The sequence below is a fragment of the Prunus avium genome, chromosome 3 (genome assembly GCF_965620075.1).
Source record: "Prunus avium chromosome 3, drPruAviu1.hap1.1, whole genome shotgun sequence".
NCBI classification, from domain to species: domain Eukaryota; kingdom Viridiplantae; phylum Streptophyta; class Magnoliopsida; order Rosales; family Rosaceae; genus Prunus; species Prunus avium.
The window spans coordinates 5477071-5500856 of NC_142286.1; the positions used below are offsets into that span (position 1 = coordinate 5477071).

Here is a 23786-nt window from a genome sequence, read left to right on the forward strand (position 1 = left end):
GTAATCCTTAATCAACTCCATCCAACGTCGTTGTCTCAAGTTCAATTCCTTCTGAGTGAAGATATACTTGAGACTCTTGTGATCAGTGAAGATCTGACATGTCTCACCATACAGGTAGTGTCGCCAGATTTTGAGAGCAAACACCACTGCAGCAAGTTCCAAGTCGTGTGTAGGATAATTCTGCTCATGCTTCTTGAGTTGTCTTGAGGCATAAGCAATCACCCGATCATGCTGCATCAAAACACATCCCAAGCCTTGCAAAGATGCATCACTGTAGATCACAAAGTTCCCTGAATTATCTGGAAGAGCTAAAACAGGTGCGGTGGTTAACCGTTTCTTCAACTCTTGGAAACTCTGTTCACACTCTTCCGTCCACTCAAACTGGACATCCTTCCTCGTTAACCGTGAAAGAGGTGCTGCTATTACCGAGAATCCTTCTACAAACCGACGATAATAACCTGCTAACCCCAGGAAACTCCGTACTTCTGTCACACTGGTGGGTTGCACCCAATTCACAACAGCTTCTATTTTTCGAGGGTCCACATAGATTCCTTCGGCTGATATCACATGTCCAAGGAAGTCCACTCTATCCAACCAAAACTGACACTTACTGAACTTGGCATACAGCTGCCTCCTTCTCAATGTCCTTAATACCAACCTCAGGTGCTTCTTATGACCCTCCAAAGTTCTAGAATAAACAAGGATGTCGTCTATGAATACAATCACAAAGCGATCCAAGTAAGGTCGGAACACTCTGTTCATGAGATCCATAAACGCTGCTGGAGCATTAGTCAATCCGAAAGGCATCACTAAGAACTCATAATGGCCGTAACGAGTCCTGAATGCTGTCTTCGGAACATCCTCATCTCGCACTCTGAGTTGATGGTAGCCTGATCTCAGGTCGATCTTAGAGAAATACTTGGCTCCTTTTAATTGATCAAACAAATCATCGATTCGAGGCAAAGGATATCGATTACACACTGTCACCTTGTTCAATTGTCTGTAATCGATACACAGCCTCATGGTTCCATCCTTCTTCTTTACAAACAACACCGGTGCACCCCAAGGGGAAACACTAGGTCGAATGAACCCAAGATCAACCAATTCTTGCAATTGAATCTTCAACTCCCGCAACTCTGCTGGTGCCATCCTATAAGGAGCTTGATAAATTGGATTCGTGCCTGGAAGGAGTTCGATAGTGAACTCGGTTTCTCTCTGAGGAGGCAGACCAGGAAGATCATCCGGAAAGACATCTGGAAACTCACGAACAATAGGAACATCTTCCAAATTCAAAGTGATCTCCTGAGTATCAATGATGTGGGCTAAATACCCCACGCATCCTTTCTTAAGTAACCTTTTCGCGGTTATGGCAGAGATGAGACAAGACGGAAGAACTCTACGCTCTCCACAGAACACAACTTCAGGTTGTCCCGGACTTCTAAACACTACCTCTTTCTTGAAACAATCTACCGATGCACGATGTTTTTCTAACCAATCCATTCCCAAGATAATGTCAAGATCTACCAAATCCAAGGGGATCAAATTCGCATCTAACAATGCATCTCCCACTTGAACATAACAACCTTTAAACACCATGTCCGCAAACAGGACATCCCCCGTAGGTAAAGAAATACTAAAACTTCCTGCCATAGGTGTGGGTCTAACACTGGCATATGGTACAAAAGTACGTGCAATGAACGAATGTGTGGCCCCTTCTGACAATCTTCCACCAATAATAGGCATTCCCTTTCAGAAGGAAGACAGACAACCGTACCTTGTCTTCCTCTGGACACTGTAAGACATCAAAAATTCTCTCCAAATCAGTAAGCCAAGCCTCAGCTTCAGTAGGGTCTGCACTTCCAAAGAATTCTTTAGCCCCTAGCTCCTTGACCCTCTTAATATCCAACCCTTCCACATTCCGTCTCCCTTGCCCTTGGAGAGCAGTGGCCATGGTCTGAGTGAACTGGCTAGTGAATTGATTCAGCACTTGTTGGAAATCCGGCACATTATCTCCCGCTTGTTCTCCACTAGGTGAAGATGAAGGTGGAGATGGTGATGGAGATGAAGGTGGTGACGGAGATGGAGATGGAGGCGGAGGATTGGGTCCGTACCTCTGAGCACGACCACGACCTCTGGTTCTGGCACCACGGGGATGCATGATTCTAAACAAGAAACCACATAATTATTAGTACCAACACGCAAAAGAAGCATGAAGGTCAAAGGAAAAGAAACCTAATGCTCTGATACCAAGCTGACAGGACCCGCCCCGGATTTCCTCGAAAACCGGGTCGGATCCCGCCTAAATATCCGGCATACCGCAGATGCCGGGCCCACTTACTAAAAACCGAGACTTTCCACCAAAAATTTTGGCAGAGTCTCCCCTGCAACAGGACAAATCCCAAAAAAATTTCAACCTGTCAGAAACACAGATAAAAACAACCCAACAGCCAGCATGCATTACACAATACATAGCGTTTACAAACTGTGGCCTCCGGCCTCAAAATACCAAAATTCTAACTGGGCAATAACAGAGCATCTAACAGAATTCAAAGAAAATAAAAGTGGGAAGGAAGTTTAACGATTTTACATAGCACAGAGGCCCTGAGAAGGCTCAAGTGCTGAAGCTCGTGAAAACAGGAGCACAAGACACGGCACTGCGGCTCGTTCCAGTCAACTACTGGCTGTGGGGCGCAAAACAGAAAATTGTGAGTGGACAAAACAAAGTTAGTTCAATTTAAACCAAAGTAATATAACCCCACCGTTAGAAAACCATGCATGAAACCAATGCATTAAATCCAACATAATCATACATATATGTAATTTGCTCCAACCCAAGCTAAATCCGAAATCCAGTGAAACTATCAAATCAACCCAACCAAATCTTTCCATGTAAATCTCAAAATAAACTCTCGAAACACGTGCCTGCCGGCACGACGAGCGGGGAAGTATCCTCGCTCAAAAACAAGAATAAATGTATGGCTGTATATAAATATATAAGTATATGATAGAGATATAGTATAGGTATACGACACACCTAATTGTACCGGGGAAACAATCCAACTGGGGATTGTTTGACTAGCTCACACTTATCCGGCCCTCAAACGTCCATGTGGCTAGGGATGAGTCGTCCAACTGGGGGACTGATACTCTACCCAGCACGTACGGACGAAGAATCAAGACCCGTACGCCTGGAACTGTCCTACGCGCGCAGACTACCCAATCAAGGGTCTACGGTCAACATCCCGTCAAGGATGCCCCGGCTACTTACATTTCCAAATATTTCACATTTCCATAATCACATTCCGAATCCAGGGGAGGTACACAGGGTAGTGCTTATAGCACTCCAAACTGACTTTCTACTCTCGCATCTTTCCATGCCTCATAACCATATCTCAAGTACCCCCCACAAATATTCAACAAATATAATACTTTCCCAAAATAGCATATACATAAAATTCAAGATACTTGAATATATCCAAAACCCAAATATATCCCAAATACTGTAACAAAATAATCGTTCCACTTTAAGTATTAGGTAAACTTCCATAAACCTTTAAATCCTTATGCATAGAACTTTCATTATAAAAATCATGCAATTTATTGAAAACAAAGTCCACTCACAAGTAGTCCCAAGCTGCGTGACCCTGAGAGGGTCCTGCCTGCTGTGAAGGCGGAGTCGGATTACCTATTTCAAAATAGGAACACGATAATAAAAATCCAACTCTTCAAAATAAGACTTTAAAGAAAAATCCTAATTTCCCGGGTTTCCCTTAAGTACTAGGAACGAGACGTCCCTAAGGTCCAATCCAAGGGTTTCAAGCGCTGGAAAAGTCTCGGAAGACACTCGGTCAACCGGACGGTCAAAACTTTAAATTAATGAATCAGAACATCCGGGGCTCCGATTCGTGATCCGCGAATTCCTATACGATCCTAGGAATACCAGGAACAACATACATGAAATTGGGTTTGATCTAACGGTCCAAACACATCAAACCCGAAAATCACATATTAGGTAAAATTTGTTCGAGGTCCATACGATACCCAAATTGAGATCCGTAAACTCCTACGCGCTCGTGACAACACGAGGATCATTCTAGGATAAAATGTGGCCTCTGCCGGACTGCCCACGCGCCGCCCCACGCGCTGCCGCACGCGGGTGGCTTGATCACAATTCCGGTGACCGGAAAAACTTAGTATTTTGGCTCCAAACTCCTAACCTAGGTAATACACCTAATTTGGAACCACTTTTCTTCTTGGGTGAAGACCAGAAAATGGCCGGAAGTGGCCCAAAATGGTGGCCGAAACTGCCAGTTTTCTTCAATTCGAAATTTGAGTTATAAACTCTCAAAATTTCGGGAAACCTAACCAACAGGCAGCTAGAGCATGAAAAATAGATGAATTTTCATACCTCACTCGTCCAATTTGGTTGAGAAACGAAGGAGAACGAAGACCTCAAAGTTGCTGAAATTTCCGGCGACGTTTCTGCGTTTTCCGGCGAATTCCAGCGGCTCCACGGGCTGCGCTGGCCGGGGAAGAGAGAGGAGGAGGAGGCGGTTCGATCGAGTCCGGTCTCGTGCGCTGCCGTGGCCGGTGGCCGGAGATTCGAAGAGAGAGAGAGAGATGCGGCTGAAGAAAAATGAAGGGGGGGGAGTCTGTCGCGAGGAGAGAGAGAGAGAAATGAGAGAAATAATCAGATTTTCTGATTTTAACAAAATTCATTTCTGAAAATTTCCAATCAAGCCCTTAATGGTTTTTCGACCATAACTTCTTCGTTTCAAATCCGAATCGAGCCTACCCCGTGTCTACGGACTCGGCTCAATTCCACCTTTCTAAAAACACCACTTGCTGCTCCAAACTCTCTCCGGATAAAAATTGACCTTTTTGCCCCCACTTCAAAGGCAAAAATTGGAAATTCCAAAATTTAATTAAATTAAAACCAATCTTAATAATATTTTGGGTCGGGATGTTACACTGGCTCCGCCACTGACTTTGACTACTCACAACAGCTTTTCAAAAACAGTTTACTAAACGCCTATTAGCTTTTTTTCACAGCTGATTATTTTCGTAGCACAGCAGAAGCAGTTTTTTTAAAAGCACAACAACGTCAAACTAGCCCTTACCCATTTGAATGGTGGTGGTTGTTTGGTTTTTTAGAAAACTTATTTTTAATAATCAAAATAGTGTTTTGATGATACGATTATAATTTTTAAATCAGTTTTTTTTTTCTTTCTCAACATTATTTAAGGGTGGTTGATCACAGTTTTCTCGGACTACTGGGGTTCAAGAGAACGGGACTGCAATAATACCATCGGTTATCTTTTCTTTAACAAATTTAAAATAAATAAAAACTTTTCCCCATATTTTGTGAATTAATGACATATTACCTACATCATTTATCTAACACACTACTCTCTCACAATAACCATTGCCCTTTTTTTTCCCCGATTTTAATTTAGAAATTTAGTGAAATACCCATTCCTAGACATAAAACTATAAATATACCCTATACCATTTAATCTTTATAAACATACCCAAAATAAACCCAAAATCAACAATTGTATATTTTTTAATTTAATTAATAAGATGAAATACCTTTATTACCCTTTTTAGCATTAAATTAGTTTTGGATCTCGTTTAGAATATATAGAATGCCGAGAACGTTAAAATTCAACAAAACCACTCCTTCAGGTTTGAAGCCTCAAGCCCCTCTCCTCCTTCAAACCCTCATCTCTCCTCTGTTATCTCTCTTCTTCCCTCTCTCTCTGCCTTCAAAGTAAACCAAACAGTCTCAGAGCCATGGACCAACACAAGACCGACGACAATCTCCGTTACGTCCATGGCCTCACACATGTTCTCGCCGCCGATGTCTCCATTTCCTTTCCAGGTTTGTTCCATCTGTTTCAATTCGTTATTTTCCTTTTGATTTTTGCTTAGTTTACTTGAATTTTGACTCGATTTCAGTTTCTTCGTTGAATTTGGTGCTAATTTCCATTTTTTTCGATATGAACATAGCTAATGGTTAAGCTCGCGGATTTGAGGTGTCAATTGCCGGACGAAGGCTTTCAGAACGCCGATGCCGGTGGTGATTGCGAGAAGAACGAAGATGAAGACGATTTCTCTTTCACCTGCACCAATCCCGACGGATCGCCAATTTCCACCGACGATATATTCCAAAATGGCCAGATCCGTCCAGTGTTCCCGATTTGCAACCAGGATCTCCTATTCGCGGATGCCGACTACAACGATACTTCCATATCCAAAGGGGCTGCGGCTTCGTCTTCCTCTCTGCGGTCGCCATTGAAGAAGCTCTTCTTTGAAGAGCTGGATACGCCGACCTCGGCAACGTTGTTTTACAACTCAGGAGGTGAACTCGGGTCCTGATCCATGAGATCAACCAGTTTCTGAGTTTGATCATCAACACCTATTACAGCAACAAGGAGATCTTTCTCCGTGAGCTCATCAGTAACGCATCTGATGTACGTATTTTCACAGTTTATTCTTATGATGATTTCTCATTTCAGTATTTTTCTAGTGTTTATTGTATGAATCGTTGTGTTTTCTGTTTGTGTTTGGCGTGTTTTCTGTTTGTGTTTGGCTTATGAACGTTTTAAATTCAACGACTTAGTTTGTATGGTGATTTCATGGTGATCTCACAGTGTTATTACCCTATACTGGAACTTTATCACTGTAAAGTTCCAGTATAGGGTAATAACACTGTTTGTTTGCAATGAAATCCTATTTCTAATGCATGTCTACCACTGTAAAGTTCCAGTATAGGGTAATAACACTGCTTGTTTGCTATGAAATCCTATTTCTAATGCATGTCTACCACTGTAAAGTTCCAGTATATGGTAATAACACTGCTTGTTTGCTATGAAATCCTATTTCTAATGCACGTCTACCACTGTTAAGTTCCAGTCTAGGGTAATAACACTGCTTGTTTGCTATGAAATCCTATTTCTAATGCATGTCTACCACTGTAAAGTTCCAGTATATGGTAATAACATTGCTTGTTTGCTATGAAATCTTATTTCTAATGCACGTCTATCTACCACTGTAAAGTTCCAGTATAGGGTATTAACACTGCTTGTTTGCTATGAAATCCTATTTCGAATGCATGTCTACCACTGTAAAGTTCCAGTATAGGGTATTAACACTGCTTGTTTGCTATGAAATCGTATTTGTAATGCACGTCTACCACTGTTAAGTTCTAGTCTAGGGTAATAACACTGCTTGTTTGCTATGAAATCCTATTTCTAATGCACGTCTATCTACCACTGTAAAGTTCCAGTATAGGGTAATAACACTGTTTGTTTGCTATGAAATTGTATTTGTAATGCACGTCTACCAGTGTTATTACCACATACTGGAACTATACAGTGGTAGACATGCATTACAAATAGGATTTCATAGGAAACAAGCAGTATTAATACCCTATACTGGAACTTTACAGTGGTAGACATTATTCAGAAATAGGATTTCAGAGGAAACAATCAGTGTTAATACCCTTTATTGGAACTTTACAGCCATTAATTAGAAATTTCAGTGAACTAGCGACTAAAATAATGATAGTAAGCAGTCAGTGCAATAGTGAAATCCAATATAGTTTCAAGATTTTGTCTTTGATTCGAATCTAAAATGCTGTTATTACCCTAGACTGGAACTCTATAGCAATTAATCAAAATTACAGTGTAGGTTTGGTTTGTAAATGTCTTACCTTTGAAGTGTTTTCTTGTTGAAATTGTTCTCTGAAATTTTGTCTTGGTTTTGTAGGTGGAGGTCAGTGTGTGGTGTTTGTTTTTGAAAGTAGATCAAGCTTGGTGGTGGACGTTGACTGAAGGGACGTTTGGCAGAGATGGTTAATTAAAGTCGCAGGCTGGAAGTTACGTTTTTGTTTTCCATTTTTTTGAACGAAATTATGGTTTTGGAGATGGTAAAATCTTTGGGTTCTTTTATAAGTTTGGGCTGGGGTTGTTTTGGGTGCTTTTTGAGTTTTTTTTTCTGTTGGGCTTGATAGTGGCAGTGCTTGTAATTTATTGGAACTTCAACACTAATTTGTTATTTAATAAATGGATTTTGGGTGTGTTTATAAAGTGTTTTCCATATGGGGTTTTTTTATAATTTCAGCACCCATTTTGGGTATATTAGTGAAACTCCCATTTTAATTTTAAGTTTTCTACATGTCCTACCCAACAATTATTAATTTTGTCAACCCCTTAAATTCAATAATAATAATAATTTAAAATCAATTAATTTGAGGAATAGCCTAATCGAAAATAAAATTCAGCAGGTACTATTTTTAATGCCCCATCCTCCAATTCATGGGATTTAAATCTTCTAGTCTTATTTCTCCTCTCATTTAAAAAAAAGAAAAAAAAGAAAAGTAATCTCCCACTATTGAATTCAATTTGATGTTTCGCGAGTCATAGGCGAATTTCTTTCTTGTGTTATAAACTTTTTAATTGGGCCAAACGGAAAGTTGTTGGGACAAAAATTTGGGGTTGACTTTAATAATTGACCAACCCACAATTAGGTACATCAAATTCGTCAAAAAGATATATCGTTCTCGTCATCTATGTGAGTTGAACATAATACCGCTATCCAGAAACAATAAGCCTCCAAATATATCATAACTACAATACCACTCCACTGATTAACACTTGATGGAAAATGAAATAATAAGATGAATTCGCAGCTTTAGTCGTACTAGAAGAATAAGCCTCCAAACACTTGATGCCAAACAAGCTAATTAACCAGTATTTGAGATACTAGAAGAAGTCGAAATAGTTCGTCCACTTGTCATAGTCTTTGAAGAAGCCGTACATGTCCTGACCAACAAGCTTTCTAAATTCTTCATGGCTATTAACACATACAAGGCAAGGAAAATATAATAATGTTGGAGCAAAATTTATAATTAATCCAATTGCTTGGGAATTCAAATTGGAATATTAATCTTTGAGGTTTTCCTCAGCAAACTTAAAGCATCAAAGCCAAGATCAAGGTTTAAAAAAAAAAAAAAATAGAATACTAATTTAAAGATGAAACTACGTACTGACCTCCATGTATTCCGAATCTCTTCCATCTTTTCATCAATCTCTCTAAGTACCGAAACTGTTTCTCTATATGTAGAGATATAGTTACATATAAACTCAAAGAAGGCAGCTCCCATCATTCCCAACACCAGATTTGAAATATCTTTCCTTGCCATTAATTTAGATTAGGAAAAATTTAAAGTTGGGTCGATTCTTTTTGGGTAGACAAAGAAAATTAAGAAGATTTAAACAAGTACTCTGAGTAGCAAAAGTATCTGTGAGGGTGTAGGGAGCACAAGATGAACTCATTTATAAGCTATATATACGTGCGACAAATAAATAAATAAAAATTATTTGTCTTTTCCTTCAAATAAAGCAAAAGGGCATATCTCGGGCATATATTCACTTTCCCATATATAAATTAGGTTGATTTATGAGTCAATTACAATTACTTATTGTATAAATATATAGGATCCGGATCCTCTGTTCTGATTTTCTCTGCCATGATCTGCTTTACTTTTATTCTCCATACGCCACCTCATTAAGATTTAATCTAAGGGACTTAAAAATGGACACATCATCCTTCAAACAAAAACCCAATTTACTCCTAATTAAAAAAGGAAAAAAAAAACCCCTAATCCAACTAACGGGAAAGTTAACATCATGTCCTCTTTCTTCTCTTCCTTCTTCCTGTCTCACATCTTTTTTTTTTTATTCAATCCCTGTCTCACGTCCTGTTCTTAATTTTTTTTTCCCCTTCTTTATGTCTCTGCCCCAAAATCTTATCTCTCACACCAAGCTTTCCTTTCTCCAAAACCTCTGCATCACAATCCCTTCTTTTTCCCCTATCAAAAGAAAAATCATGTTTCAAGAGAGAGTGTGTTTTGTACATTTGTATTACTATTATTGTAGGTGGTGGGATTTTTGCGTTCCTGGGCTTTATGGTGAAGTGGCAGCCTTCTCCGAATTCCAGCAGCCAAATTTGTGATGAGGCTTCCAAATCTAACGCCTTCTGTAATTTTTCAGATAGTTGACACATTTATTCATTTTTAACCATAAAAATCCAATATGTTTAGAAAGCTTCCTGAGAAACAAGAAAAAGAAGAATAAATTCTTGTTTTTCATTTCTGGGTAAAGCCAAGAAGTTCAATATTTGATAATTGTTAATATGTTTTGTGACGTTGGTGAGAGATGAGATTTTGGGGCACAGTCGAAGAAAGGGAAAAAAAAAAGGACAGGACGTGGAGGGCGAAGAAGAAAAAAAAAAGGACGTAATTTTGCAGTTAGTTGGATTAAGGTTTTTTTTTTCTTTTTTAATTAGGAGTAAATTGGGTTTTTATTTGAAGGATAATGTGTCAATTTTATGTCTCTTAGATTAAATTTTAATGAGGTGGCGTATGGAGAACATAAGTAAAGCAGATCATGGCAGAGAAAATCAGAGTAGAGGGGATCCGGATCCAAATATATAACCTCTGTACGTATCACTATCAAGTATCAAAGGAAATATTCACAGCCTCTATATTTATATTCCTTCTTTTTCCTTTTTTGGTACTTGTAATTAGGTTAATTAGGCAAAAGATATGGATGCGATGCGATGGACAACCTAGTTGCAAAACTGGAAAGAAATAAAAGGGTATAATGGCTAGTGAGGGTGCTTTGTAATGGTAAGTTTAAAATTATCTTTTCTTTCCTATCAAGAAAATCTTGTTTTCTTGCAAGTGAAGTAAACAAAATAAAAAGAATGCATTCCAGGTATTTTATAAATATAATCAAGCCTATAACTATAGCCATATATATATGTGTTATACATACTTGTGCGTGGAAACCTTGCACTTGTTCTTCTCTCACTTTGAATGCACAAAAGCTATACCCTCCTGTAAACAAAATCATGGACGCTGCGCTTCTTTTTCTATCAGCATTGATTGGTTTTCCAGCGTTGATGCTTGGTTCTCTTTGGCGTCATGAAAGAAGGCATTTACTGGACCGCCTTAATGAAGATCTATTACTTTTGAGGCGTCATAGGTACTTTCTTCGATCTTATATATATATTAATTTGTTTTTTAAACTTTTCAGGGGTCAACAGTTTCTTCTCACTATTCTCTTCTCAATTGTGATGTTATATTTCCTTGTATTTATGTTTTTTTAGTACAAGCGATAGTCTAAACTACAAAACTTATGGAAGTTTCACACGCGCACACACACATACGCACACTACGTAGGTACCATAGGAATTCGAACTTGAGACCCATCAACTTCTTCATATTTATGTTTGTGGATTAGTATTTTTGCTTCTTTTTAATGTATCGGTTAACAAAAGTCATTCCTTTAATAGCAATAAAATCTTATTTGCAGTACTATATCTGATATGAATATTTTTGTGTTTTTATTTATCATACAAAGGCAAAGGCTTCAAGATCGAGCACCTTCAAAATAGCAAATCTCCCTCCCAACAATAGACCCTTTGCAGGGATGCATAACGGCACAGACCCTTTGCAACGTTCTCTTTGACCCTTGAGTATCATGTAGGGCAGATTCGGGCGCAACTCTAGTACTACTTTTTTTTTTTGTAAAATTTTTATTAGAACTATTTGAGGCGGATTTGAACATCTATATTAATTTGTCATGAACTATTTAGGATGGATTTGGATTTTTGTTTACTACTTACACATGATATTGTGTGAATGTTTTGCTTTAATATTTGTTATTGAATTTATTGTAATACTAGAAAGCACAATATGGCAAACCTTTTGAAGCAAGCAAGAATATATGACATACTATATACTCGAGAAATATAGATACATAACCCTAAAGGCTAAAAAAGGGTTTAGGGAACTTTCTTGCTGGCAATGCCCTTCGATAATTTTAACTGAGTTTTTGCAGAAACTGATATTTATGAATTTAGGGGTTAAATTTTGGCTAGATATGATAAAAACTCGTTTATCTTAAGGGTCTTTAGCAAGCAAGAGGGTTCTGCTCCAGCAAGCCAACAAAGAAATTGATCAGGCACCAAAATTTATTAGTGAGATGTCATTAGAATTAATCAATTTGGAGAATGAAACCCTTCTTCACTAAAATAAAGTTATGAATTTCAGTAGAATCCCTATTTTTCACATTTTATATTAGAGCCACTGTAGATAAGAAATTATTGCTTTCATTGATTGAATGGTCTATGAAAGCATATGTTTGGTGTGTGAGTAGGAAAAGTCATATGTTAACTCCCACAATCATGAAAATAAAAGGTGAAAACAAGCCATATATTGAAGAACTATAGAAGACATACAATTACCCAATGGACAGCCATGCAAACTGACAATGCGCCTACGCCCTAATACGCCCAGGAAGAATTTCTGGGTGTGTGAAAGGCTTTTGTTAAGAAAAGAGGCTTATAAGTTATAGCATCATCCGAGTGGGAAAGACTTTTGTAGTCACCCCGTCACTTAATATTTAGCGAAATAATTTATTAGAGGTCAAGAAGATTGAACAATGGGAAGAAGCAAGGTTGCAGAGAAGGGTCGGGTTTTTGCAAGTGTGAAAGAATTAATTTCCTTTTTACTGCACTTACTCAATTCTTCGATATTCATTATGCTGTCTCCCTCTCTTTCCTAAATCAAGGGTGAAAAGCCCTCTTCTTTAGTGCTTTGGAATAGTTCAAAGTTTTGTAGCACTTGTAGTAACTGAAATTAGCCCTCTTCGTTTTCTTTTATTTTAATTTATCAGCACATGTTTTTGGTGGAGAAAATAAATTTTAAAAAAACTCTACAACTGGAGGACGACAATATGGTGACGACATGCCCTGCCATTCAAACAGTTTGACAAAATATCTGTGAACAAAATAAAAAAATATGGAGAAATTTTTTGGAACCCCACTGTGGGCTCTAGTTTCAATACTACCAAAAAATTTCTCGAAACTGCCTCTTGGGCCTTGTGGCCATTATGGCCGAGTGAGATTTTGTAAAAATTGTAGGTCAAAAGAATCTCGTTCATAGTAGGGAAAATTTATGTAACCAAAAAAAAAAAATAGTAGGGAAAATTTGGTTGGTTCATAAAGTTTCCTTTATGGAAAATGCTAGGCTTATCACATTTTTCATACCACCTTTCTAATAGAGGTGGGCTCTATTGTATTGGTGGGCTCCACCTCTATTAGAGAGGTGGTATAAAAAATGTGGTAACCCTAGTATTACCCTTCCTTTAATTATCATCTGCCTTTCTTCTTTTTTTAATTATTTATGGTAGACATGCGCCTTTGTTTCTTCTTTTACTATTTGTGTCTAAAAGTATTAACAATTTAACCTTAGATTAGCATAAACCCTATGCTGTGAGTAATTCCTTTTTTCTTTATTTGTCTTTTGGGTCATTGGAAAAATTGCAAGTATGATTCACTTTTAAAAAATTGTTCCAACACCCTTCAATCATATGTGTTTAACTTAGCCCCTATCACACAATCGATAACTTGAATGCACTGCTTGGTCACTTTGATGCGGAATTATTCATTCATTTTGTATATATATATATATATATATATATAAAAGATATTTAGTCATATACTCATTCTTAGCACTAAAACTATAAATAAACCATACACCATTTAATTTCTATAAACAAATCCAAAAAAACCCAAAAAATGACAGCTGGCCATATTAAATTTAATTTTGATTATTAAATTACTTTGATGCCCTATTGAGTGTTTTGGGCTTTTTTTATGAGGTTTTGGGGTTGAGTTTGTTTTAAGAAATATTGACAGTTTTGTAATTTAAAAGAAGTTAAAAGCCTTTTTGTTATGTTGTAAATGAGTTTTGAATGTGTTTCTAAAATCCATTTCATATAGGGTTTTTTTATATATATATAATTTGGGCTCTTATTTTGGGTACAATAGTGAATCTCCCTAAAAAAATTCAAAATAACATTATCATATACACATGAACCTTAATTTTGTAATCTTTGTAGATTATCAAAAAGGAAACTTTGTAATTGTGAGGCGACTAATTGTAGTTAAGAAGAAAGAACAATTATATCCATGATGTCACTGACATTCAGACCGTAGTTCCTGAAACATAAAAAAAAAACAGTTTACGATTAAAAAAAGGTTCAAACGGTTACAAAAACACTTTTTAACAACACGTTTACAAAAAATCTCACAAATTAGAACCCAAAATGTGAAAATCATTTCTCCTCTAATCCCTCCCTCGCAAAATTGTGTCTTTTTAACTTGCCGTTTTGCAGCAGAACTCAAATTCAAATTGTCAAAGCTAGAAGCACCAGCGACCAGACATAAACCAAACCATCAACCTTTTGATTGAATGCAGCCAAGACCAAAACCAAACTAATCTTACGCACACCACCAACAACAACGACCACATCAACTGCGTCATCACTGACAGACCAAAAATTGTGACCATTTAATAGGCCACACCTAAAATGAGATCCACCTCCCCATTTAAACCTCTCAACCAACAGCTCAGGTCCCTCTGCTCTTATTCCCCTGCTTTGCGTCTCAAGGCCTCCTGCTACTTCAAAAGGACATATCATTTTCTCTGCTTATCAGAATCTCGCCTTTTCTCTTGTAAGTTCCTACTTTTATGTTGTTTAGCCCACAAGATGTTTGCTTTTTGGTTGCTGAGAAAGTTAGAGAGGGGAAGTTTTAAGATTGTCTTGGGTTTTGGAAAAATTGAGGGACTAGACTGAATAGGATTTGGTTTTTTCTTTTTTGGTTTCCTGGGTTGTGCATTGCGAAGGGTTTTCATGTTCCTGTGTTTTCACTCGTTAACCAAACAGAGCATTGATGCGATTTTTGTTTCTTTATTGATTTTTGTTATTGTGTATTAATGTTCTTTGAGTTGGGACCCTAAAACTGGACAAATTCCTTTTCTTTTCCCAGGAACACTTAGAATGATTTGTAACCTCACTTCATATATAAAATCATGATAACAGAATTTCAGTATTGAACTCCTATATTTTGACCCAATTAATACAGCCCTTTACATTTTAGAGGTTTAAACCCAGGCAAGGCCCTGTGATCGGAGAAAAATAAGATAAGAAAAAGGAAGTTGAATGTTTCTAGTTGATCAAAGGCCTGCATTCCTTTCTATATGACAATTGGTGGTGTATCTATCGTGTGCATCTTATTTAGCAGATGTATGGTTTAATCACGTCTAGTTACTGATATCTTCTATCAGCTGTACTGATCACTTGAAATTTTTACTTGTCCCTTGGATTTTCTGTTAAACACAATGTGCCTCTTCAAATGTCCTTAGCTCAACTATAGTAAATATGATGGGAAATTCGGTTTTTAGGTTATAGACTGTGGATTAAAATTCTGAGATATAACCACAATTAGTAAAAGACTCCTCATTTTGTGTTTCTATCTAAGAAAGTTGCACTTGCAATGCTTGTTTGTTGATAGTTTTGTTGCAAGGGCTGAATGAATCATTGTGCTATGCGCAGCTAGAAGCTAGATGTATATTTGATTATCTGCTCTTTTTTGTTTTCTAATCCCTTACAGCATTGCAATCTGGTTCATTTATGGAGGCGGTAAAGGTAACTAATCAAGGGTCTGCAACTCGTGACAGTGTTGCTATTAGATCTGATCACAAGAGTTGCAGTTACAATCAACTAATCTCTTCTGCATCAAGTATATCTAGCTTGTTATCTAGTCGTCACTTGAACGCAGTGAGTTTTAGTTTTTTTTTCAATTTTTTTATTTCAACATTTATAGTTTCTTTCCCACAATATTTTCGCTTATTCTTTAGTGTCTTTGGCGTACAGACTTCCGAAGCAAGTAAGCATGAATCTCCTTCAGCAGCAATTGATTGTGGAAGAGGACAAGGGCATCTTGGAGGGGCTAGAATAGGAATTGTGGCTAAGCCCTCAGCTGAATTTGTTGCTGGTATACTTGGGACCTGGCTTAGTGGAGGTGTTGCGGTTCCACTTGCTCTCAGCTATCCTGAAGCTGAGCTCTTGCATGTGATGAATGATTCAGTGAGTCCCCAATATCCCCTTCGTTTTACTTTTCTTTCTTAGTGACTTGTGTTTTTCTCAACACTATTTATTGAGTTACTAGTTTTAATATATGCAGTAACTAGTTTTAATACATGTTGCCATACCTTATCTTCATTCTGTATTTTTCTATTTTATTTTTGGCATAAATTCTGTAGGCCTTAAATGATTATCTGGTTTACAGGATGTCTCCATGATTCTGAGTACTGAAGATCATCAGCAACTTATGGAAAATGTTGCTGCTAAATGTGCTGCTCAAGTTTCTCTTATTCCACCCGTTCCTAGTAGTTCTTCAGAAAAAAGTGCAGATGGTAATTTACAAGCTGGAGAAATAGACGCAGATAGAATTTTTCACCGGAATAAAAAGCAATCAAGTAAGAGAGATTGTGTGCCTTTAAGAATGTGCAAATTTATATCCTAGATTGGGAATGCTGTAGGGGTTAATAATAAATTTTGATTATTGTGCTGTCATTTTTTGTTATGAGGGTGAGGATCCTGCATTAATTATATACACTAGTGGCACAACAGGAAAACCTAAAGGAGTTGTGCACACGCACAAAAGTATCAGTGCACAGGTATGTTCCCCATCTATTCTTGCAAGCAAAGATTTAGCTATATTTCGTTCTACCACTAAAATAGTTTCAGGTGAGGTGTAGGATACACATGTCACAATAAGGGTCTTCATTATAATGGACAACAGATGATGTAATATAATTTTTATATACTGGATCACTGTTTTAGAAACATTTTCTCTTGATTAGTAGGCATCTGTAGTTTAGGGGTTTGTTTGTCAAGTTTGGCTATTTCTTCTAAGAAGTCTTCTTTGATGTTAGCTCTGCAATGCATCTCTTTTCATGTGGGCTACTTGTCCACGGATTTGTTTTGCAAAGGAAAAAAAACATCTCTTGGTGTTCATTTATCATTTCACTTTTATGCGTTTTAACATTATAAGTCATGTAATGGAGGTATTCTTGTAGGTCATGCACTATTTTCCTTGACTCTAGCGTCTCTATTCCAAGTTAACTATGGTTGACTTTTGCCCTGATGTTGCCTCAATTTCAGGTCCAAACCTTGGCAGAAGCTTGGGAGTATACATATGCTGATCAGTTCTTGAATTGTCTACCACTACATCATATCCTTCTACTTTTATGTACTTGCTTGCAAATTGTACTGTTTCCATATGCAGTCTGAGCTTACGTTTAGTTGATGTCTTCTGTGTCTTCCTTTTCTGTTAGAAACTTGATTGGAAATTCTAAGTCGCACACTGAAATTTATCCTTGTTGGTTTATGGCTTTGATGATTGATTGAAACATGTTATCCTTAACCTATAACATACATGTTCATGGGCTTTTCAATGCTGTACTTGCCCCACTCTATGCAGGTTCCATGGTAATATACTCTCCTTTTTCTGTTTTCCTTGGTTGCCTTGACAACTGAAGGCTTTCACCATTGTTTTTCCCTGGAACGGCTTTGTTTGGCTGCATGAGTCTTGCTCAGCTACTTATTGTAATTTAATTTCTTCTGTTTATGTTGTTGAAGGTTTAGTTTATGCCAAAATTTAGCGTGAGGGTATTTGGCAGAGATGGCGTGAATCGTATCCAATAAATGGAACTAAGGCAGCTGATGGCATAACTGTGTTTACAGGAGTAAGTCTACTCTGTATGTGAGGGATGTTTTTGCTAATATGAAAATCTATTGTAAGTTATAACATATTATAATTGCACTAGAATACAAATTCTTGGGAAAGTGCCATATTCTAAAAAGGTATCTCCTGCTTGTTAGTTGATTTTTTGGTTTTATAATCTTCAATACGTGAATTGAAGGTTAAACATGCTATGCATCTACTGCATCTCTCATTGTACTGATTTTAGATGGAAATACTTATCTTAATTTAGTTAGACTGCAAGTTAAGTAGCTTGTATTTGTGTAGGTTCCGACCATGTATACTCGATTGATACAAGCTCATGAAGCAATGGATCCAGAGCTAAAATCTGCCTCTGCCTATGCTGCAAGACAGTTGGGTCTTATGGTAAGTAGCCTGAAAGCTTTTTCTTTCCCCAATAATGGTTTTGCATCTATATTGTAAACAGGAAGTAAGATGCCTTTGTTTGATTATTGGATCTTTATCGGAAATACATGTAAAAATTTACTCTTTAAATACTGTCTGAAAATTAATTGTAAGGTACTAATATGGGAATGATAATTGTGAGAGTATTTGTATCTACACAAGTTTGTAGGCTCTCTTTCCATTACCACAGCATCCTTGGTGGTAGTGGAACTTTCTCCGTTCTTCTGGTTTACATGAAAGGTAAGGCAACAAAAAAGGACACCATGAATGTGGGATTTTATCCCAGGTCTTTTCAGATAACATCAGGATACATTATCAGCTAAGTTAATTAGCTCCTGCGGAGAACCACCCAATGTTATCATGAAAATTGGCCTTTACATTCCTCTATATTAAAGTCTATGGTGAATCCTATACCCATGACTATGAAACTTATTTCTTTCTCCCAGATGTGTGGTTCCTCTGCACTCCCTCAACCTGTAATGCATAAATGGGAATCCATCGCAGGACATCGTCTTTTGGAACTATATGGCATGACAGAGGTAAGTGATATTTAGTTTAAATTACTTTGAACTAGTATTCTCACTCTATGAAGAGAGTGCATGTATCCAAAAAATAAAGTTTCTTATCATATATATGGTTTTTGATGTTTTTAGTTTGTCATGGCAATATCAAACCCCTTAATAGGTGAGCGGAAGGCAGGCACGGTTGGAAAACCATTTCCAGGTGTGGAGGTAAGTGGGCTACAGGTTATGAAATATACTTACGGCAGCAATTTTACCATAAGAAACTTATGAAGGAAGCTTTTCACATGCAGATTTTAATAATTAGCCCTGATGCTGAAGGGAACCACTTAAAATAGCAAAATCTTAAGACATTTAGTGCATGCATGTTTTAGATGCTAATTGACAAAGACTATATTCTGGTCCTTGAAACAGCTTATAAATTGTAGAGTTAGGAAGCTGGTGTACTTTACTGGTGATGTGTCTCATAATTGACATGGGAGTGTTTTTCTCAATAAAAAGTAACTACAAAATTAGTATCTATATATGTATGTTTATAAGATCTGTATTTGTTATAGGTAAGGATTGTTGCAGAAGATGACAGTGGAAGTGATAGTATAGGCGTGGGAGAGCTTTGTATCAGAAGCCCTTCAGTATTCAAGGAATATTGGAAACTTCCTGAGGTAATTTCTGATTTCAGAAATTTGATGCCACCTGCGATAACAAACCACACATACACACGCACACACCTGCATTTATGTTTGTGAGGTGTGCTTTTCTTTTAATTGAAGAATGGAACATGGAGTAATGAAATTCTACATTTTACGTATATGGCATAATGAAATTCTGAAGAATATCAACAAATTTCTCTTACGACATTGTGGTCATTGTCTAGGTAACCAAGGAATCATTTACAAGTGATGGGTTCTTCAAAACTGGAGATGCTGGTACAGTGGACGAAGATGGGTACTACATCATATTGGGACGTAAGGATACCTAGAACTCATGTGCATGATACTCTTATTGATGCATTCCTTCAAGTTTGTTTTTTACCAGTCTCAGATTTTGATGCTTCTGGTTAGCAAAGCAGATACTTAAAGGACGTCTAACTGAGAATGAATTCTTCTTTCTTCTTCCGTATTTTTTGATGACATGTATCAGGTACTAGTGCTGATATTATGAAGGTTGGTGGATACAAGTTATCTGCATTAGAAATCGAATCAGTTATTTTACAGGTGGATTTTTGACCTCTATTCCAGTTTTCTCATGGATACGCTATGATTTTGTTCTTTTTCTTTGTAGGTCTTATAAAGAAAAATGAAAAATTGAAGTGCTCAATGAACGATTGAATTTTCTAACTAAAATCACCCCTTTTATGTAGCACCCAGCTGTGGAGGAGTGTTGTGTGTTGGGCTTGCCAGACGAAAACTATGGAGAAATTGTTTGTGCAATAATTGTGCCAGAGGTTGAAGCGAAGAGGAAACAAAAGGAAGAACTGAGACCTGCTATAAGCTTGGAGGATCTATCTGCTTGGGCAAAAGACAAACTTGCACCATACAAGGTATTACTGACCATCATTCACTTTTTCTCTTCCTCTGGAGTTTTTATTATCAGTCCTCTTCAGTTATCAAGTTATAAACATTCTGTTCTCATGAATAATAACTTCCAAATCATCATCACATTTTTCAAACACCACAACTATATTCTCAAATGAGCACTACAAATAACTGCATTACATTTTTCCAGATACCGGCACGACTGCTTCTGTGGGATTCACTACCTCGGAATGCGATGGGAAAGGCAAGTTACTTTTACATTTCCTTATTTGCTAAGCTACAAAAGCATTGTTTATTTATTTGTATTTACATCGCATAAACTTGTAAGGTGTACTTACATTGCACATCTGATTGCAGGTGAATAAAAAAGAGTTGAAGAAAACTCTGGCTTCTGATTCATAGACTTGATTGCAGAACAGAAAGAAAGGAATTAAGAAGCTATGGCACACACAACATGAAGTTCTGGAAACTAAAGTTCGAATTCATCGTAGGAAGTATCCTCGTCATGCGGTTGTGGAACGTGACTCATGAATGTCTGCTAGGGTAGTCTAGATAAAATGATTATGATGCAGTGAGTTGAGGGAAATCAATTGTTGAAGCTCTTTGCAGCTAATCCACAATTTTTTTTCTGTATAGATTTCTGAATAAAGAATAAACTTAGAATCAGTATGTAAAGACGAAGTTAAAAATATCTAATTGACCTCATCTCATTTAAAGCTAGATCCTTTGAATCAGCCTTTGAATTAGTTACAATGTTTAAACTTAAAGCTTGCATATTTTGGACTCTCCTTCTCTCCTTCTCTCTTTGGTTTCTGTTCTGAGCTTTTGCCCCCATCTCACCCAAATCATAATAAGATACATCAATTTCCATGAGAATTGACAAAAGATTTGGGTTGCAAAACATTCTTCATATGACTAAGATATCGTTATTACCATGTTACCATGTTACCTATCCGGACATAGAAAACAATGTTCTTACCCACGTAAGCACCTTGAACATTTTAAAGATTTGATTTCATAAATTTTGTATTGTCCATCTCTTCTCCAAATTAACTTGATGAAGATAATATTTTCCCGCATTGATTGTGTAATCACTACTATAAAGCTGTAAATAGGGCCACAATTGATATTAGACTAGTAATGATAACAAAAGTCAGAGTGTACCCGTGGCCAAAATAAGCCACGAATAAGGCATAAATCACGTCATTGTATTTCTTACGTGGTGTTGCTCATAAAGCTCTTTAACAATACGAAAATAATTCATTTTTATTTCCCAGCTGTGGCTAACATGCCAACTTCTTTTTTAAGGAAAAAAAAAAGTAATAATAAAAATAAATACAAGTACCAAGAAATAATTAATTTCTTTTAAAATCACTTTTTTGTACAACTTTTGAATATATACATCACAAAAACAATATGTACGTAGTTTACTGATTTGCAATACAGCGCACATACTTTACAACCAAATATTTCATAAAAATACCATCTCAAAATTCCCCTAGATCTGCATCATCTTCCCATTACAAAAAGAATTGAATTGAATTGAAGTGATTGTTTTCGCTTTCTGTCTTACATTTAAAGTGAAACGACACCGTATAGATGGACGAAGATGAGGCTGTTTTGGTAAAATCAAGTTGAATTAACTTTTGCTGGCAGTTGAAGAAAGGTTGACCGGCCCGAGATTTCAAATTCCTGTAAGACTCTGACTGCTGAGCTTAATCTTTAAGAAGGAAGAAGAAGAAGAAGAAGAAGGAATACGGCGACGTTTTGGATCGAGTGGGGGCGAAGAGGAGCTTAACATAATGGTGAAGGTGATAACAGTTGAAGAAGAAGAAGAGAAAAGAGAGAGAATATAGAAAAGAGCTGTGTATATTTTCCTTAATGAGAAAGAGCGTACAGTGCTTTACTTTATAACAGCCTAACCACTAGATTAGGATAACAACCAATAACAATCTTACACTTGGCACACTATACTAAACTCTTAACTAACAGGGATGTGCTATTCTCACTATCATCCCCCCTCAAGATCAAGTTAGGGTGGCCTAAGCTTGAGATTGCTGCAGTGAAAGTCAAAGGAAGGAGAGCAGAGGCCCTTGGTAAGAATATCTGCAACTTGAAGGGAAGAAGGAACATGCTGCAAGTGCAGCTGACCACCAGTAACCTTTTCTCGAACAAAATGGCAGTCAACTTCTATATGTTTGACGCGAGAGTGAAGGACTGGATTGATGGAAAGTGCCATGGCAGACAGATTGTCACATAAGAGTAAAGGAGGGGAGGACATAGGAAAATGCACATCGCAAAGAAGCTGTTGAAGCCAAGAGAGTTCAGCTGCAGTTGTTGCCATCGCCCTATATTCCGCCTCAGTAGAGGAACGAGATACAGCATGCTGTTTCTTAGATGCCCAAGAAATAGGATTGGAGCCTAGAAACACAACAAAGCCAGAGGTGGAACGACGATCATTGGGATCACCAGCCCAATCAGCGTCAGTGTAAGCCTTCAAATTGAGAGAACCAGGAGAGAATAGGAGACCATAGTCCATAGTGCCCTTAAGATATCGCAGAATGCGTTTAACAGCAAGATAATGTGATTCCAAAGGAGTAGTCATGAATTGACAGACTTGATTAACACTAAAGGAAATGTCAGGTCTTGTAAATGTAAGGTATTGCAGAGCACCAACCAAACTGCGATAATGTGATGGATCAGAAAAGAGGAGGCTACCATCCTTAAGAAGCTTATGATTGGGATGACAGGGTGTGATACAAGGCTTGCAATCCAACATTTGTGCTTTACTCAAAATATCTGTAATGTACTTAGACTGATTAACAAAGATACCACCTGACTGATACTGAATCTGCAGCCCCAGAAAATAATGAAGATCTCCCAAATCTTTCATATCAAACTCCTGAGCAAGCTGAGAAATGACCTCCTTAATAGAGCTCATAGAATTCCCAGTAATGATAATGTCATCAACATATAAGAGAAGCAGAACCAAAGAATCACCCATGGATCGAATAAACAAAGAAGGATCAGCAGCAGAAACTTTAAAATCCAGAGACGGAAGAAATTTAGTAAATCGATCATTCCAAGCACGAGGCGCTTGCTTTAAACCATACAAGGATTTAACCAATTTACAGACATGAGTAGGAGACTTAGAATCAATAAACCCCTTAGGTTGAGTCATATATACCTCTTCATGGAGAATGCCATGTAAAAAGGCATTCTTGACATCCAATTGCTTGAGTTTCCAACCAAAATGAGCAGCTAGAGCAAGAACAAGCCGAACTGTTGTTGGCTTAACCACAGGGCTAAACGTCTCGGAATAGTCAATACCAGCCTCTTGAGAGAAACCTTTGGCAACTAACCGTGCTTTGTAACGAGCCACTGAACCATCAGAATTATTTTTAATGCGATATACCCATTTGCAGTCCACCAAATTTTTATCAGGAGGTAAAGGGACAAGAGTCCAAGTCCCTTGAGAGTGGAGAGCATCTATTTCTTCCTGCATAGCAGTCTGCCACTGGGAACACTTAGCAGCAGAGGCATATGTAGTAGGTTCAACATCAGGCATAGAAAGAGAAGACTGTTGAGACGGGGCACACAATAAAGCTCGTCGCTTGAAAATACCACTTTTGCTTCT

At 37.5% G+C, this 23786-nt stretch overlaps 1 protein-coding gene across 1 annotated transcript; it reads left to right on the forward strand.

Moving 5' to 3' along the window:
* Nucleotides 1-14259: 14259 nt before the first annotated feature.
* LOC110769491 (putative CoA ligase CCL8) lies at nt 14260-20883 on the forward strand. The gene is given in 18 exon segments (XM_088251046.1): nt 14260-14592; nt 15532-15698; nt 15795-16007; nt 16210-16399; nt 16554-16600; nt 17088-17156; nt 17361-17414; nt 17565-17589; nt 17592-17671; nt 17956-18054; nt 18540-18632; nt 18747-18824; nt 19172-19276; nt 19489-19579; nt 19755-19828; nt 19975-20154; nt 20340-20393; nt 20507-20883. Coding segments are annotated over 18 exon segments (1809 nt in total). The 5' UTR covers nt 14260-14447; the 3' UTR covers nt 20552-20883.
* Nucleotides 20884-23786: the final 2903 nt, after the last annotated feature.